At 41.2% G+C, this 19,313-nt stretch overlaps 4 protein-coding genes across 4 annotated transcripts; 3 read left to right on the forward strand and 1 right to left on the reverse strand.

Moving 5' to 3' along the window:
- Positions 1-362: 362 nt before the first annotated feature.
- On the reverse strand, positions 363-2,908 carry KVR01_012288 (uncharacterized protein; the record flags this gene model as incomplete). Its single annotated transcript, XM_044783913.1, has 1 exon — positions 363-2,908. The coding sequence occupies one exon, from the start codon at positions 2,906-2,908 to the stop codon at positions 386-388; it is 2,523 nt and encodes an 840-aa protein (XP_044638866.1). The 3' UTR covers positions 363-385.
- Positions 2,909-5,746: 2,838 nt separating this feature from the next.
- KVR01_012251 (uncharacterized protein) lies at positions 5,747-7,150 on the forward strand (the record flags this gene model as incomplete). Its single annotated transcript, XM_044789244.1, has 3 exons — positions 5,747-6,090; positions 6,172-6,657; positions 6,727-7,150. The coding sequence occupies 3 exons, from the start codon at positions 5,747-5,749 to the stop codon at positions 7,148-7,150; spliced, it is 1,254 nt and encodes a 417-aa protein (XP_044638829.1).
- Positions 7,151-8,988: 1,838 nt separating this feature from the next.
- Positions 8,989-10,969, forward strand: KVR01_012172 (uncharacterized protein). Its single transcript, XM_044793103.1, has 3 exons — positions 8,989-9,740; positions 9,808-10,494; positions 10,570-10,969. Exons 1-3 carry the CDS (start codon positions 9,379-9,381, stop codon positions 10,832-10,834), a joined length of 1,314 nt encoding a protein of 437 aa, XP_044638750.1. The 5' UTR covers positions 8,989-9,378; the 3' UTR covers positions 10,835-10,969.
- Positions 10,970-11,875: 906 nt separating this feature from the next.
- KVR01_012214 (uncharacterized protein) lies at positions 11,876-13,044 on the forward strand (the record flags this gene model as incomplete). The annotated part of the gene is made up of 3 exons (XM_044784576.1): positions 11,876-12,143; positions 12,208-12,281; positions 12,379-13,044. The coding sequence occupies 3 exons, from the start codon at positions 11,876-11,878 to the stop codon at positions 13,042-13,044; spliced, it is 1,008 nt and encodes a 335-aa protein (XP_044638792.1).
- Between the last annotated feature and the right edge of the window lie 6,269 nt (positions 13,045-19,313).

Below are 19,313 nucleotides of genomic sequence, written 5' to 3' on the forward strand. Positions count from 1 at the left end.
TTGGCCACAGGGGAAGGGGTTGATAGAATGCCAGTGAGACACAGCTTCGCGCGGCTTGATTGAGTAGGATGAGGCTGGAAGACGGTAGCACGCTCGTTTTGACTCAGTTTGAGGACTACAGCCACATGTTATCCACGTTCATTCAGAGTTTGCTACCACAGACCGTCGTAATCGTGAGAGGAAAGCCCATAACAGCGTTTTGATGACCCCAACGCAGGCATATCAGTTGGTCACCAGCCAGAGGCCGAACGACTACAAACATCGAAGGCGGGCCCCGATTTCACAGAGACTGGGAAACGTTACGACCAAACTTCTGGTGGAACTGAAACATGTTGTTCCCATTGTATTACATGAAGTGCACGCTAAACTGAACATTCCGAACCCGTTAACCCCGCAAACGCTCCATCTTTGGATCAAACAGTGGCTCGGGGGTGATGGTCGCCTTGATCCGCTGCCCGAAATACTCAATCTCGACAGACTCTCCCTCTCCCAATGAACCAGGGAGCCATGCATATGCTATAGGCTTCCTGACAGTGTACCCGTACGCAGCACTAGTGACATACCCAACAGCCTTGTCGCTGCCGGCATGGAAGACCGGCTCCTTGCCCAGGACAACCGACGCCCCATCGTCAACAGTCAGACACCGCAGCCTCTTCTTGGACGTCTCCGCAGACCGGCCCTGCAGGGCGTCAGAGCCCACAAAACCGCCCTCCTTGTCCAGCTTCACCGCGAATCCGACCCCGGCCTCGAACGGGTCGTGCTCGGTGGTCATGTCCGTGCCCCACGACCGGTACCCCTTCTCCAGGCGCAGCGAGTTGAACGCCTGCCGGCCCGCGGCGACGATGCCGAACTCCTCGCCGGCCGCGGAGAGGGCGTCCCACAGCCTGAGGCCGTGCTCGGCCGAGGTGTAGAGCTCCCAGCCGAGCTCGCCGACGTACGAGAGCCGCATGGCCGTGACGGGGACGCCGGCGATGGTCACGCGCTTGCACCGGAAGTAGCGGAGGGCCTTGGTGCCAAAGTTGTCGCTGCTGACCTTGGTGATGACGTCGCGCGCCTTGGGCCCCCAGAGCCCGACGCAGCACGTCGAGCCCGTGATGTCCTTGACGTAGACCCACTTGCTCGGGTCCCTGGCCGTCTGCCTGCGGGCCTCCTCCTTCATGTAGACGGTGTCGACGGGCGTGTTGCAGCCCACCTGGAACAGCTCGTCCTCGAGGCGCGCCACGGTCACGTCGGACCTCACGCCGCCCTCGCCGTCGAGCCAGAGCGTGTAGGTGACCGGCCCCGTCTTGGGCAGCGGCTTCTTGCCGACGTCGCCCGTGCTGGCCCGCTGCAGGAGCTCCTCGGCGCCCGGCCCGGCCACCTCGAGCCGCCTGAGGGGCGTCATGTCGTACATGGCCACGGATGTGCGTGTCTTCCATGCCTCGGCCGCCGCGATGGGTGACCAGTACCGGGCTGACCAGGCATCCCGCTCAGGCGCCTTCCACTCTGGTGGGATTGACTCCAGCAGCTTCGCGTTGGCTTCATACCAGTAGGGTCTCTCCCAGGCGCCTCCCTCGAGGAAGAAGGCCCCCAGTTCCTTCTGGCGGGGGAAGAATGGCGAGGTCCGCAGATTACGGGGGGATTCCTTTGGTTGGAGTGGGTGGAGGATGTCATATATCTCGACAAAGTTCTGCGCCGACGTCTCTGCTACGTAAGCATCAGACAGCTGTACCTCCTCGAAACGGTTGATATCCGCGGAGGCTAGGTCGTAGGTGGATTTGCCGGTGGTGAGGACCTCGGCAACAGCGCGTGCCACACCAGCAGAGTGTGTCACCCAGACGGCCTCGGCGACGAAAAAGCCCTCCAGGGTGGGATGAGGGCCCACGAGGGAGCCACCGTCGGGCGTGAATGAGAACAGGCCGTTGAAGCCGTCCCCAATCTCCACATCCCGGGTAGAAGGGAGCAGCTCCTGTGTCAACTTCCACGCCGGCTCAAAATCTTCCGGGGTAAAGTCAAGGCGAGAAGGCATGTTCTTGTCATCGACCTCTTTGGTCGTGACACCCAGATCGGCTGCAACAAACGGCATGGGCTTGTGGCCGTAGTAGCCTATTCCGATCTTGTCGCCGTGCTCACGGTAATAGAGGTCTTGGTCTTGGTATCGCAAGATAGGCAGAGAAGCCCCATTCTCTGGGTTGTTGCGATCTTTCAAGGCCGGCACTGATGTCGTTTTCACGTACTGGTGGGCAAGAGGCACAAGAGGCACCCTGAGGCCAACCATGGCGCCCAGCTCAACGCCCCAGAAACCACCGCACGAGATGACGATATCGGCCGGAATCGTTCCGGTGGATGTAGTCACCCCGGTGACGCGGCCGTTGGCCCTCTCGATTCCCGTCACGGGAGTCAGGTCCAGATAGCGCACGCCAGCTGCTTTTGTGCGCTCGATCAGGAGCTGGACGGCGCGCGCAGCCAGCGCCAGACCATCAGTGGGTATGTGCAGGCCTCCGAGAACCTTGTCTTTGTCGAGAAGCGGGTAGAGCTTCAGACACTCCTCCTTCGAAATCACACGAGCCTCGACGCCATACGACTGGGCCAGCCCGTGTTTCCTCTTCAAATCTGTAAGGCGCTCTGGGGTTGTTGCGATCTCCAGGCCTCCGACCTGGTTGAAGCAGCTCTGGCCATCCTTGCTGATCGACAGCAGCTTCTCAACGGTATACTTGGCGAAATTGGTCATGGTCCTGTCTGGGTTGGTCTGAAAGACGAGACCAGGGGCATGTGATGTAGATCCTCCCGGCATGCTGAGGGGCCCCTGCTCGACAACCGTGATGTCAGACCATCCTCGTTCAACAAGCTCGTCGGCGACGTTGACGCCGACGATGCCAGCCCCGATGATCACGACGCGTTTTGCGTCGGGGTGTGCCACAGAACCCATGATACTAAATCTATCTCAGACAGAAAACAAAATTATAGGGCCAGGACTGATGAGTATGAGATGAGTTCAGAGAAATAAAACGAATAAAGAAGAGTATGGCTCAGGAAAGTATACCAGCCCAAGCAAGAGATCACGATGCTTTTATTTCGTATAGAGAACCTGAGAGCAGACGCGGCCGTCGTCGGTAAAATTACACTTTGGCCCAGCGACCACGCCCAATGCCGACTGCACCGAATTCACCACATGATATAACCAAGGAGGATGCTGCCAGCGGCCAATATCGTGGCAGGCGTTTCAAGCAGGCCCAAAACTAGCACGTCGCGAGTGCTGATTGGCATCGAGATTGCCGGCGCCATGGTTGTATACAGTCCATAGACTTACATGTCACCACGGTGAGGCTCAGCTGACGCAGCCAGGCACTATGCCCACGTACTGTGCAGCGTATTCCCCATCACGGCTCTTTTCTGTCCCGCTCGGACATCGTTCGGGACATGGCTGTACCCTGCGGACCCTGTGCATCTGGTTGGGCTGCGAGATAAGGGAGCGAGCCTGGCCAGTCGCGGCCGATGTGATCATCCCCGCATCTTGGCGAGAGAAGTTGCTCGGGCCAGCCCGACTAACCTTATCTGCCTCGACTGTGCCAACGTCCGTTGTCGGTTCCTGATCTGCGTGGCGCCCAGCCTCATCTGCATTGAGCGTGTGAGGGTGTGTGTTGGTCCCTTTGGTTCCCTCGTTCTCTTGCTTCTCTCGCCTCCCACCCTCACGGGTTTTTTGTCGGATCAGTCGCCGGTACTTGACACAGACCTCGGCACGTTTATACATACACCCCCCCTCCTCCACCCCTCCCGGGTGCTTATCTGCAGGCGGGTGTTGGTGGTAGGATGGACGGTCAAATGCCAGATGTCGTGGCTGCTTGTGGGTCGACGATGGCTGCCTACCTAGGTTCATTCCGTTCATGGCAAGTCAGGTCGGTATTGTATACGCATGTGTACGGTAGTCTGGGGTAGGAAGGAGAAAAAAAAATGAAGCACAGACTCAGTCTGCGTGCGGTGTGATATCATCTGGGGTCCAGCGAGCCAAGGACTGGCCTACCTGAACCTGACATACGTACATACCGCACTACTGCCGTACATCAGACGCAGGTTGTCATAGGTGTGCTGAGAAGTACGCCCACCGTGCTGCCATCGATCGACCATTCCAGGGCTGTCATGTCCAGCACTGGCCCTGGGCCCTTGGCCTTTGGGCCCTTCGAGATTCCAGCCCTCCTTGCCACATGACGCTAAATTAGTTTAATCCGTTGTCGGTATCCGGCTGAGGCGGAGCTGCAGCATATCCCTGATCTGGTTCTATCTTTACCCATTACACGTCGGCTGACTGGCCAGCATGTGCCGTGACTCGCGCCCTGTGACCCAAAGTTCACGATAACTTCATTTGCTTCACCTGGGGCGAGATTCCACCGCTGGATCGCACACGGCATGAACACTGCCGCACCAAGTGTGCCGTGTCAGTGCTACTTCCAACGCACACCGTCCTCGTCCTCCCACGATCGCCAGTGCCGCCTCCGTTCTAGGAGATCAACATGCCCGAGCCATTTGCGGAACCGAGCACTACCAGCCACCAGACTGGCGCATAACGGAGAAATTACTCCTTCCACGGGCACAATCAGAGCTGGGCGACTTCAGGTTTGGTAATGCTCCCATCAACCTCCCTGTTTGGGTGGGAGCAAAAGCCCCTCTACTAGCCCTCCCACCCTCCCATCCTCCCACCTTCGCAGTCCTCCACACCTCCGGTTCTTCCGTTCTCCTCCTTCCCTTCCCATCCTCCACACCTTTTCTCATGTTCTAGTTCACTGCAGGTTCAATTCATTGACTAGCGCCCGCAATTTCATGAATTGAAATAGCATTTTGCCCTGGTATCACCGGCGAATTTCTCAGAGTATTTCAAATTCCACAGTCGATATTTGCATGCAAGTTGTCGTGCATATAATAAAGTGATAGAGATATATGACCCTTGTTACCAGGGGACTCTTACATCCAAGGCATAGTGCTCGAGGTGACCGCTTTCCCGGTTGTGATTACCGATTCAGGTAACTGTCACTTGGCCAACATGGGTGTAGAGTCCCATAATGGGTTAGATAGATAAGCGCGCCAAACTCTATCAGCATTGTCCTTGAGTTGTCCAACAGCGATTGCCACACAGTATACGCACTATCTTGAAGAGCAACAAGGCCCAGAGCTCGTATCGTGTGTCGTGTGCGGCGCGTCAGCCAACAGGGCACGGGGCTTGATTCAACACCGACAACGGTGAGCTTGGGCACGGTCGTGGTTTCAGGCGCAAGCGCTAAAGTCATTTCCCGTGGGGAGGTACCTGACCAGTACCTATACCCAGCCTATCTGAGACTTGGTTTGTTCCGTTGTCGTATCTATCGTCCAGATTCAGATCCTCACACGCCAGGGCGTTGGCGAGGCAGCGCAATTTCCGCTGCCTCTCTCATGGTGGGAGGCCGGGTCCCATCCAGTCATGGCTTCACGATGCGCTCACTGCTTGGGGAGAGGGTCGGCGCGGAGCTGCTCACCCTGGCCGGTCGCCACTCTTCCCGCCGTCCACTTGATATCGGAAGCTTGATGCCACTCGCCTGGGTCCCCGTGAAGATAATGAGTAGACTATATGAGGGCAACGGCCTCGACCTCACCCGCCTGCTCCCTGGACCTCATCAGACCGCAACTCGACCGTGAGCATCATAGATCTCAATTTCAACAGCGACCTTCCCAAGGGCTCGTTCTTTGCTTTTATCTCTATTGCCTTTGCTCTTATCAGCCACAAATCTTGTTAGCTGCCATGGCGACCGCAGTACTCAGTTATCTTGGTGGTCTGGCGGGCTACGGCTCCAAGCCCGCTCAGGAAAAGACCCCCATCCGGGCCCTTCCCTCTGGCTGGTACACCTCCCACGAGATGTTCGAGCTCGAGAAGCGCGCCATCTTCTCCCGCAGGTGGCAGCTCATCACCCACAAGATCAGAATCCCCAACTCTGGCGACTGGCTCAACTTTGAAGTGGCTGGCTTCAATTTCATCATCGCCCGTGACCGCAAGGGCACCATCAATGCCTTCCACAACATCTGCAGGCACCGTGCCTATCCCATTGTTGAAGCGGAGAAGGGCACCTCCATGATATTCTCCTGCAAGTAAGTACAACCCATGCAGTCACGTGCGAGGCTGAACCCTCTCAAATATATATAACAAAATATTTACAAGTTTCTAAACAGATACCACGGCTGGTCCTACGGGCTAAGCGGGAACCTGGCCAAGGCCCCTGGCTACCAGGAGCTTGAGGGTTTCGACAAGTCCAAGAACGGGCTGTTCCGCATTCACACCCACATTGACAACAATGGCTTCATCTGGGTCAACTTTGACGCCAAAGACACACCCGAGGTCGCGTGGGAAGATGACTTTGCTGGCGCCGACACCCAGGAGAAGTACAAAGACTTCAACTTTGATGACTATGTCTTTGATCACGCCTGGCAGATGGATGGTGACTACAACTGGAAGATCCTCGCCGACAACTACAACGAGTGTTATCACTGCAAGACAACCCACCCTGACATTCCTGCGGTGGCTGACCTCGAGGCCTACAACGTGGAGACAAGGCGAGGCTACATAATCCACAACGTTGCCACGAAACCCGAGCAGAGGGAGCAGGGCCTGATCGTCGCACCAACATATCACTTCCCTAACGTCTCGCACAATGTCACGTGAGTACCTTCGAAAACCCTAGTCTCTTCATCCATCATTTGACAACTGGCGCTGACGATGTCTCGCAGCCCCCACTTCTTCTTCATCCAGCGCTTCATCCCACACTCCGCCAACAGGTCTACCATGTCCTACCAGGTGTTCCGCAGCAAGAACGCCACCGACGAGAACTTTGAGCTCGTCAACCAGATGTACAAGCGCATCATGTCCGAGGACAAGGCGCTTTGCAATGCGGCACAGCGCAACGTGAACGCCGGGGTCTTCGTCAACGGCGAGATGCACCCCCGCATGGAGAAGGGCCCCCTTTTCTTCCAGAACCTGTGCCGCGAGGCGGTCACTGAGCACTGGGAGAGGGAGAAGGCGGCCAAGAAGGAGATCTGGCCGGCGAGGCAGACCTTTGGTAACTATAACGCGGCCGTCTCCGAGAAGGACATCTCGTTTTGCTCGGGTCTGAGCTGCTCGAGCCTTGACGAGAAGGGCCCGCTTGCCTGGTAATTTTTCACTTGAGGGACGGTTCACAATGTGGCCTCCATTTATTTTCAATTTTACTGCGGAGGAGTTACGGAGTTGTGATCTTGCAAGGGGTTTTCACGTTCGAGCAAGACTGCTCATTTCAGCCCAGATGAGCTGGGGCGCAAGTTGTGGTTATTGTAGCAGCCATTCGTTTGTTTCTTGGTTGAAAGCATTGTCAAGATTGTCAGTTTAGCGTTGCTTCTTCCATCATTTTCAGGTTTGATCATAGGAAATTTCAAGTTTCCGAGAATGTATCTTGGCGTCTTTTAACGACAGCAATCATCAGTTCCTCATGGCCTCTAGTGACATGCAACAAAATAGCTATCGCTGCAACCCGAAGCTTTCTAGAAGCCTTGGCGACCGCGTCTCGAGGGCACCGAAGCCTCATTTTTCTTCTTTTTCTTCGGCGGTCTGAAATCTACAGTGCACTGCCGTACTTGCCATCCCATCCCTCCCGCAAAATTGACCTGTCATGAGAGCCCCAGAATAGTTTACGCTAGCACCTCAAGGCACGGTACCTAGGTAGCTGACTCTGCGCCCTGCATGTGAGGGAAGCATCATCCGTGACTTCGGCATGCCGACGGCTAATGTAAATCTCGATTCAGTGGTCCTGGACACATCACTAACTCAATGTGATAAGGCAGGGTTGGCAATAGACAACACATGATGCGTCCGTTCGTCGGAGTAGGCATCTGGGGCGCGCGTGGAGTGATGATGCACGCTAAGTTCACCGCGACCCCTGGCCGGTCTAGACCATGCCTGGGGCGTGCACAATCGTCCAGAGCTGGGGAACAGGACTGACATCCGGGGTCCCTGCATCGGCTCGTCACGAGCTACCTGTTCCTCCACACCTGGGGAGTCGGGGTATGCATAGTGGCGGTAAATTTTAGGTAATATCAACTCCCACGGCCCGTGCTTGCGGTTTGGACGACGTGTCAGTGAGTAATGGGCATCGTCATGTGGCTATCTTGGCCTCATCTGGAGCCAACACAGAACCATCTGGCCGACGACAATGGCGGCTGGCAAATTTACACAGGCGCAAGTACTGTATACCCACACGTTGCCGCTTCTTCCGCCTCCCGTTTGGCGAGGTATTGGGTTGGGACGCACGCGGATCTCCGTGTCAGAGAATGGATTATACGTCGGCGGCACGCGTTGTGGTCGAATCAATGATCATTCATTCCAAAAAAGCTGACTTGATACTGATCACCAGGCGGGTTTCTAAGTTGGACCCTTGTTTATGCAGCTTGCACTTCAGGGCTTCCACCTTTGGGTCTCAGAATCCTTGTCCAAGAGCAAGGGTGGATCTAGTATTCTCAAGAGATGATAGTCATGTTAGCTGAACCTTCTGGCATCAAGCAGGAGGCTCAGCGAGACGCAAGTTGCGTCGATTGCCCACTATTGGACACCCGTGGGCATATCAAGCTCCGTTCTAGAAAACGCGGCGCTGCGTATATCATTTCCAGTTCAATCTTATCCTGAATCACGCCATGTGCTCCAAGGTGTCGCCTGCATCTCGTATCTCGATCTCCTCGCTGTGCCACTCGAAATGAGAGGATGGCATCCATTTCCATCCAACGTGGCGGAATAATAGGACAGCATGGAACCGATCACTATCTCGTCGATCCGTTGTGATAGAGACCAGCAGAAACAAAAGATACATGAATACTTAATACTTGATACTTAGGTTTTGGAGATACATGGTTTGTGCAAGCCGTTCGACGGAGATACTGGCTCGGTACTTTATGCGGGGCTGATAATGCCACACCGAGAACGGACTTGGCGGGTCATGCGGCTCCCACAGCTTCAGATACGTTATCGGATGTTCATCCGTAGCTCGAATCCTCGGGTCGCAAGAACGCTGGCGGGAACCCCATATCTGGTTTAACTCCGGCGATCGTTCGGTGATAGACGTGCACAAGCAGGGGTCGATTCCAACATTGGCCTATAGTCAGGTACACAGTGTGGCTGGTACGTGGTGGCAGGCCGCGACCACAAGCAGCACCAGAACAGCATCGTGAACCGGCTTCCCAGATTCTTCTCGTCGTCAGTATTTCACGGGCCGCTCGTCATGCTCTTTATCCTTCGGTCTACTGATCTCAACTGTCTTCTCCATTGCCCGAAACTTGGCTGGCCTTCGTCATCATTTGCATCCTGCTTACGCTCTTCTGTGTTTCATTATCACTGCTTAATTACCACACTTCAGCGAGATGGCCCCCGGCAATGCCTCATACCTCATCGTAGGGGCTGGTGTATTTGGTGTGTCTACTGCATATCACCTCATCAAGAAATACCCCAATGCATCGGTGACGATCGTGGATCGGGATGCTTATGACGCAGAGAGCCGTGTGGCAGCGTCATGGGACTGGAACAAGGTTGTGCGCGCAGATTATGATGATATTGACTACTGCGCGCTGGCACTGGAGGCGCAGGACATTTTCAAGAATGATCCGTTGTGGAAGCCATATTTCGTCGAGACCGGCATCTACTGGATTTGCCGCACTGATTACGCCCAAGATGTGATCAACAACTACAAGAAGCTCGGCAGAAAAGCTGACTTGGAGGCTGTGTCGTGAGTTGAACCCAAGACTTTCACTTTGTGTCCTAGGCCACCAAACTGATTTCATGTCTCTTAATAGTGTTGAGAAAGCCAAGAAGCTGTACGGCGGTCTCTTTGAAGACGCCGATTACGAGGGTGTCAAAGAGGTCTTGGTCAACAGGACCAGCGGCTTCGCTTATGCGGGTGATGCGCTGAGGGCCGTCACCAAAGAGGCAATCAGACTCGGCGTCAAGTACGTTGTAGCCGAGGTGTCCACCGTCAGCTTTGACAGCAACGGGACTTGCACTGGTGTCAAGACCAAGTCTGGTCAGCAGCTTCAAGCAACGCACACTATCCTCTCGACTGGCGCGTACACGGCCAAGTTGCTCGAGTATAGTGCGCAGAGCAGCGGCAACCCGGCTGTCAGCGCAGACGGGCGCATTGTCGCCGGAGGAATCACCACCGGCATGGTCACACTAGACGACAAGTCGTTCGAGACATACAAGTCAATGCCTGTCGGCGTGCAGAGCTACCGTGTTGAGACGGGGCCGTTCATTGGTAGCCTGCCACCAACCAGAGACCGCGAGTTGAAGTGGTGGGGGCAGAAGATCTTTACCAACGAGCAAGAAGTGTTGCCAGGGAAGAAGCTCTCTGCACCTCCGCCTGAGAAAGACTACGCACAGTGGAAGGTGTCTAACCCACTCAAGGAGGACATTGTGTATGCGAACAAGGTCTTCTATGGCAAGAGGGCCGCAAATTGGAAGCAGGAGAAGCATCGTATTTGCTGGTAAGTTGAATGCCGTCTCCCGCCCCGTCAGGATTGAGAATGAGATAATGAAACGGTAACTGATTTGGATCACAGGGATGCTTTCACAACCAGCTGCGACTTCATAATCTCGCCGCACTCCGGAGCCAAGGGATTGTATGTTGCCACCTGTGGCTCTTTCCACGGCTACAAGTTCTTCCCCGTTCTAGGCAAGTACGTTGTGCAGATGATAGAAAATGAGCTTGCACCAAATCTGAAGGAGAAGTGGGCATGGGACAGGGAGCGTCCCGATGGCGCCGAATATCCAGACTTCCCTAGATTCGAGATGAAGGACCTTCTGGATTACAATGCCAGACTATAAGTGGCTTCGGTAATGGTGGGATGATGGGATCTGTAGCTGTAGCATCTTAATTGTTTGCGTCTTTGAACGTTTGGCGCTGTATAGAGGGACGGCATTTTACGTCTTCGGATGTTTACGAATCCAGAACGAAATTACCAATTAATTTCATACGTACATACTGCCCGTTTATCATGACTTTCGGCGCAAAGACACCAGGCGAAATGCCATTTGTTCCTTTCGGTTGCAATGGAATGCACACGGCCAGCTGTAATAAAACACCAGAGTTGAGATGTCCATGAAGATCAGGCCCGGAAGATGCAACACGATTGGTCTCCTGCGGTGCAGCTTTGATGTGGCACTTGGGAAAACAATTTACTCCTTTGATATAGTAGAGGAAACGAGGTAGGACCTTGACACCAATGTTTGTGTGAGGTCTGTCCAAAAGCGTGTCACGACAGATCGCTTGCCGGGGGGGGGGGGGTCAACCGGTCTTCCAGATGGATTGCAGTCCCTTTCCGAGTCCGTCCGCGGGCCCTGGGGTGATGCTATGGAATGATGAGGATGCGAAGGAATCAAAGATGCTAATTTAAAGCTGTAGTAAACTAGTCTACAGCATGTCCATATTCGAGGCAGAAGGCAGCGTTTCTCCTGTTTCGAAACATGGCTTGGCGCCAATATACATCCGACTGGCTGCTTGGGGTTCTCCAAAATCGGCTTCCCGTTCATTTGGGCTAGACAAGCCATTTGTTTTTAGCTGGTGCCAACGGCTTGGTAAGAACAAGGGAGGCTGGCAAAACCATAGAGTTGAAACCCCGCCAAGGAAAACCCAACTCGCGCTACACTCTGTCAAGAAGGCAAGAATCGAAGACGTACTGGATTAAGTGGTGCATATGTCAACCGTAAATTAAGAGGAATGACGTCCAGGAGCTGGACATAAATAAATAAAAGAAGGCCATGACCGCTGGTAACCCATTCCTCTTTCATCCGATGGTACCGATCTTTTAAATCAGCCGCCCCTCACTCCTTTCATTACACTCGTGGTTCAATTGCAGGTTGGCCAAAATGTTAGCCTCTATTCAGTCCGGTGTGTCCGGCACAGTCGTCACTATCACACTAGCCGCCCGAGCGGCAAATGCATACACTCAGGTCAACGTCGGCTCGCCTTTCATGCAGAAGAATATCGATCCGATTGTTTTCCCTGGGGAGTATGATAAATCCCACATGCATTCCTTTTTTGGGTCTGATGCCGTGACTATCAACACAACAACCAGTGCATCCCTCAGGGAAGGCTGCACGAATGCTCAAAATCCCAACGACCTTTCTATCTATTGTATGCAAACGTCCCGTCCCCGACCATCCCTCAGGTTCCATGGATGTGTGCTTATTACTTCTAGGGGTCCCCACTCTTTTGTACACCAATGATGATGGGTCAACTTGGGAACCGGTTCCTTTGAGCCGTTTCAGCGCCGTAAGTAACAGTACCTGCGACGGGAATTGGGATCAGGGCACTCCTCCGCGTCGAGTGCTTGTATCGTGCTTTGTTGCTGATTTTTGAATTGATGCAGTACTACAACTTAGGCGAGACCCCGGCAGAGGTCCCGATTCCTGAAGACCTGAAGATGTTGGCTGGTTCGGCAAGTGCAACAACCGCAGGCGATTCCCCCGCCGACGCCCAGGTTGAATGGTTCTGCGAGGGCGATTCCGGCATCTCAGCGGATGAGAATGGCTTCCCCAGTTCCACATGCAGCACGCACCTCCAGACACTGCTTTACTTCCCGCAATGTGTCAACGTGGACACGCTCGAGACGGCGTACAAGAGCCGTTCCTACGGTACAGCCAACTGGTGTCCGGAGGGGTCCAGCTCCATGCCGCAGCTTCGATTCAGCATCCGCTATGATCTGCGCAAGGCACTGAGCAGCGGGTGGAGTGGCACGGCACCATTGAAGCTGGCCTGCGGCAATGCATGGTGCAGCCACGGTGATTTCATCAATGGCTGGACGGAGGAGGGTGGCAAGAATCTAGTCGCGGCTACAAGCAGCAAGCGGGATTATATCTCTGTGAATGGCGCCCTGGGCAAGGACGGAGAGCAACCCAGTTGCAAGGCCACAGATGCGGACCCAGACCATGGCACCAGCGATTACGCCGAGAGTGTCGCCGCCATGGGCAAGCGCTCTGTGGACGCAGTAGGGTGGCGGTCTAGGTCCAGATTCCATTCAGCCATGCGGATCTGATGTGCAGATAGATGATGGAAGCGAGTGTATATATTAACCTTTGAAGTTGGAAAATTAAATCAAGCTTCCGGCCAATACTACCCACGAGATCGTCGCATGGGATACGTAGAATGCTTGCGAGTCCACTTCGTCCTGTTTCGAGACAAAACTGTCGATCTCAATGAACGCCTCCAAAAGCGGTCATGCTTCTATTGTACCGGGCAAGATCTTGTTACTGTAACGTGGATGAAATGGTGGTCATGTAGTGTGCTAGTCCACGGGTGCCGAGCAACTAACTATTTTTGACCAGCATCAAGCGATATTTTTAGGGCTGCTCGGTCTTGACCCTGTCATCCCATTCCCTTTAAGAGAGTGGTTTTATTTTTAATCCCTATACATATAAAATATACATAGCGCCTTTATATAGTAGTAAACACTTAAGACTTAGTATTTAAAAAAATATAGTATTAATAATAGTAAAAAGAAAATATAATATATAGGTATATAGTTAAACTTTATATTATATAAATAAAGTTAGAAGGTATTATTCTTAATAGTATTATATTAAAATTATTAATATAAGTAGTCTAAGAGCTAATAATTAGTGAAGTAATTATATAATAAGATTAAAAGAGCTAATATTTACTTACTTAGTAATTATATTTACTTACTTAGTTCCTACTATTTACTTATCTAATATAAAGTTTTATATATAAAACCTATATAATTCTATATAGCTATTAAGCCTATCCTATATTAACCTTAATATTTAATATATAATATATTTAATTTATATTTTTAAGTTAATAATAAGTATTAAATAAAATTTAAAATAGTTATTATTTTATTTAATTATTATATATTATTTTATATTATTTTAACTTTATTATTACTTTATTATAAGAACTTTATTTACTACCTATTTATTTACTTTACTTAAATATTAATACCTACCTCCTTATAATAATATAACTTAATTTAATTTTAATAATTTCTAAATTTCCTCTTACCTCTACCTCTTTATTTTATTATACTATAAATAATAAATATTAATATATTATTATAGGTACTTTAGATTTAATAAATTAATATATTAAATTATATTTATAATATATAATTATTAATTTTAAAAGATTCTACTTTACTATTTAACATTATAATATATTAACTAATTTTTATTAAGTAACTTTAATATCTACTATTTAGAACTTAATTTAATAATTATAATTTTTATAAAAGTATTTATAAGAATCTTAATAGTTATTATTTTTAAATTAAGTTTAACCTTTAAATTAAATATTATAAATATATAGTATTTATTAGTTACTTTTAAAATAACCTATTATAATATAAGATTACTATCTAATATATTTTAAATAGTAATAAAAATACTATTTTAAAAGTTAAGTTTATATTTAAAAATATTAAAAGAAAATATTAGAAGTAGTTTAAGGATATAATTAAAATAGATATAAGGAAGCCTAAAAGCTATTTATTTTATATAAAATAAGCTATTCTTTTAATTTATAATTAAAAGAATAAATAAATATTAAATAAATATTTTTAATTTATACTTTAGTTATTTATTTTATATTTAATATATTTAAATTTCTTTTAAATTATTAAAATAAATACTTTATATAATTATTTACTATTTAAATTATCTAATAAATATATATTTATAAGAATGGTACTCCTATTATACTATTAAAGTAATATAATATTCTTATAAACTAATTTTAAATAAATTAGAAAGTTATTAATTTACTATATATTATTTTTATAAATAAATTATATTTAAAACTATTAATAATTAGTGGAAGTTCTTTAATAATTAAGTTTTTAAAGGTTAACTATTTATTAAATACCTTTTAATACTTTAATTAAAAATTACTATTTTATTAATTTTATATAAATAATAAATATTATATTTAGTATATTATATTTTTTAATTAAAATAACTAAATTTTATAACCTTAATAACCTATTATTCCTTTTATAAATTCTATATTTAATATTAACTAATATAGCCTTTTATTTATTTATATTATTAATATAATATTTAAGTATTACCTTTATATTTATTTTTAATTTTACTAATAAGTTAAAATTATTAATTATATTTAAATCCTTTATAATTTAAAAACTTAATATTATTTATAATTTTTAATTAGTAAATATAAAACTTATTAAAAATATTATATATAAAAATATATTTAAATACCTAAATTATTATATATTAATAATATTTAATAAAAGTATTTAAAAAAATATTTATAAATATAAATATATTTCTAATAATAAAATATTTAAGAAGATTAAAAGAGTTTTTAAAATTATTAATATTATATATATAGTAAATATATTCTATTTATAAAGTAACTTTTAGTAAAAGTAGGTAATAATACTTAAAAGTAAGAGGTAGTTAACTATATTTAAATATAGTAGCTTAATTACTTTTATTATTAAAATATTTATTAAATATTCTTTTAAGTATAATATATTTTAATATACTTTATATATTAACTATAAAGAGTTTTTATTATTACTTAAAGATATAATTTAGTTATTAAAAGTATATATATATAATAATAATAAATATATTTTACTTTTAATTATATTATTTTAAAATTTAAAGATATTTTAATTAAAAGCTATAATAGTTACTAGAAGGTTAATATAACTTATTAATACTTTTACTATTTATTATTAATAATTTCCTAATTTATAATAGAAGTTATTATAAAAACTATTATATAATATAAAGGTTAAAGGTTAACCTTCTCTTATAAAAGCTTTTAATATATTATAAATTATTTATATACCTATAAAGTTTATACTATAATAAAAGTTAATAATATATTTTTAATAACTAACTTTTATTTATATTAATATTAGTTAGATTTAATAATTTAATATTTTATATTTTTATAAAACTATTAATTATAATAAATTATTTTAAACTTTTTATATATTTAATTATTACTATTTATAATTAAATATATAATAATATTTATTAAGTAAAAGTAAACTACTTTTAAACTCCTATTTATTAAGGAGTTATAATTTATTTTACCTTAATAAATTAGTTATTTAATAAATTAAAGGTTTTAAAAGGAGTTTTATTAGAAATATATCCTTTTAATAAAACCTTTATTATTATATTTCTTTATTTAATAGGTAATATTTAGCTATTATATATATTAATATTATTATTAAGGTCTATTATTAATTAGATTTTTAAAACTATTTTAATAAGGATTTATTATAATTAAATAAAATTTATTTAATACCTTAATTATATCCTTTATAAAGTAAAAGGTTAGGTAGTTAAGGAATAGGTTTAAGAGAGTAAAGGTAAACTACTATATATATAAGTTTAATACTTTATCTACTATTATTAAGTAGATATTAAATAGGAATAAAGCTGTAAAAAAAAGGAGGGTAGTTAGTTATAAAAAATATAAGCTTTATAATTAGCCTAGGTATAATTAATAAATATATTTAGCTATACTACCTCTTTTAATCTACTTAATAATAAACTTATTATTAAGTTCTTCCAACCCCTTTATAATAAACCTAATATTATCTCCTTTAAATTAACTAATTTTAGATTTTATTTTATTAATTAAAAGCTATTTAAAGTTAATTATAAAAATATAGACTTTATTATTAACCTAAATATAATTAATAAATATATTTAATTATATTACCTTTTAATTAATTTAATAATAAATTTATTATTAAACCCTTTTAATACCTTTATAATAAACTTAATATTATTTTTTAAATTATTTAAATTTAAATTTAAATTCTATTTTATTAATTAAAAAGCTTTTAAAGTTAATACTATTTTATTATCTATCTAGTTAAAAGTTAATTTCTAGTTAAATATAAAGGATATATATATTAGTTAGAATATAATTTATATTTCTCTTTTTAATATTTTTATTAAGTCTATTTAATATATTTATTTATTTATTATATATTTCTATAATTATTTATAGTCTAATATACTCTATACTACTATCTTTTAATATATTATAGTTAAAAACACCCTTACTACTATCTATCTCTTTTATAAATAAGCTATAAAATACCTTTTAAATTAAAAATATATAAAGGTTAAATTATTATTTATTAAAGTATATAAATAAAAATATTAAAATAGTATAAAAATTAAAATATAAAAATATTAATTAATAAATTTAATAAAAAAGTATAAATTAATTTAATAGGATTTTAAATTAAAAGAAATATATATAGTAAGCTATACTTAACTAGATAATATATTAAAGTATAGATAAAATTTTAAAATTAAAGAGATTATTAATTATAATTTAATTAAATAAATAAAAGAAATATAGTAAATTTAAATAGACTATTATATTTATTAGATTAATTATAAAGAAAATAAGTACTATTATAAGTTAAAGTTTTAGTTTAAACTATTTAATAAGAGGATAATAATTAAGTAATGGAAATTAAGGAAGAATTATAAAGATAGAATATTTAATTATATAATTAAGGTATAATAAATATATTAGTAAATACTTTTTTATGACTTTAATAACTAATTTCTTTATAAGATTAATAATTATATTAAAGGTAATTTATATAAATATAAAACTCTTTATTTTAATATAATATAATAAAATATTATATTATAAAGAGTATTTTAAAAAAAGTTAATAAAGAAGATTATATTAATATTATTATATTAAAAGTATAATAAATAAAGTATAATATTTTATTATTTTATTATATTTATTATAATTCTATAAAATTAAAAGCTTTAAAGTATAAATATTTAATATTATAGTTTTAATTAATAATTTTTTTACTTTTATAGTTTTATAAATATATTTTTATTTTATCCTTTAAGATTTTACTATTATATTATTTCTATTTTTAAAGTTATTTATATCCCTTTATATAATATTTTTAACTTTAACTTTTATAATAAAAATATTTAAAACTTATTTTACCTTTATTAAAATTATTTTCTAATTATAAAAATAAAATAAGTTATTTAAATATAAATATTACTTTTTAATCTTTTAAAACTAACTTATAGATACTTTAAGTTTATTAATAAGTAGCTTTATATTTTAAATATTAGTTTACTTTTAAAATTAAAATTATATTACTTATTTTATATTACTTTTATTTTATTTATAATATATTTAATAACCTTTATACTTAATTTAATATTATTATAATTAGACTTTTAATTATATTTATATATATATTTCTTTAAATAAGTTATATAAGCTAATTTAAAATTTTTATATTTATATTTAATATTATATTTTAACTTTAATATTAATAGTTAAAACTTTATTTAGTATTAATTATTTTTAATTAAATATTTAATTTATTAATAATTTTTAGCTTTTAATAAATTTTAATTATTTAAATTATTTCTTTTAAAGTTAATATATTTATTAATAAGATTTAAATTATTTATATTTATTAAATTATTAATTATAAATAATTAAATTAAAGCTTTTAAAATTAAATAAAATTTTTAAATTTAAACTAAAAGTTTAATTTACTAGTAATTTTTAATTTTTAATAGACTTTAATTATTTAAATTATTTCTTTTAAAATTAATATATTTATTAATAAGGTTTAAAATATTTATATTTATTAGATTATTAATTATTAAGATGTTCTATTTTATAAATAATTAAATTAAGGTTTTTAAAGTTAAATAAGGTTTTTAAATTTAAGTTAAAATATTTAATTTATTAATAGTTTTTAACTTTCTAATAGACTTTAAATATAGATATTATTTTCTATATTATACTTTTAAAGCTTATATAGCTTTTTTTTAAATTATAAAACTATATAAACTCTTTAAAAGTATAATATACTTTTATTATTATTATATAGAAATAGTAATAATAAGGGTTAAGTTTAACTCCTTTAAAATTTATTTCTAATTAAAATAAATCTACTTTAATAATCTATTTATTTATATAAAGTTAATATAAACTATTAAAATATTAATAATTTTAAATTTTAACTTCTTTTAAATTAAATAGTTTATTTAAATTTTAAATATATTTAAAAATTATCTACCTTTATAAATAGCTATTATATTTCCTCTATTATTTTATTATACTTTTAACCTTAATATATAATTACTAAAAGTTCTTTTATTTTAATTTTTTTATTTTTTATTTTCTTTTTTTTTTTTTTTTCTTTTTCTTTTTTTATTTTTATTATCTTTTCTTTTTTAAGTAATACTTTATTCTCTTTAAAGAATAATTATACTTCTTTTT

The sequence above is a fragment of the Diaporthe batatas genome (genome assembly GCF_019321695.1).
Source record: "Diaporthe batatas strain CRI 302-4 chromosome Unknown Contig00018, whole genome shotgun sequence".
Classification (NCBI taxonomy): Eukaryota; Fungi; Ascomycota; class Sordariomycetes; order Diaporthales; family Diaporthaceae; genus Diaporthe; species Diaporthe batatas.

Bases quoted from the DNA above. Each gene is read 5' to 3' on its own strand.
- KVR01_012172 (XM_044793103.1), top strand. From the start codon at position 9,379: ATGGCCCCCGGCAATGCCTCATACCTCATCGTAGGGGCTGGTGTATTT. The intron at 9,741-9,807 runs GTGAGTTGAACC...GTCTCTTAATAG, and splicing joins GCTGACTTGGAGGCTGTGTC to TGTTGAGAAAGCCAAGAAGC. The intron at 10,495-10,569 runs GTAAGTTGAATG...TTTGGATCACAG, and splicing joins GAGAAGCATCGTATTTGCTG to GGATGCTTTCACAACCAGCT.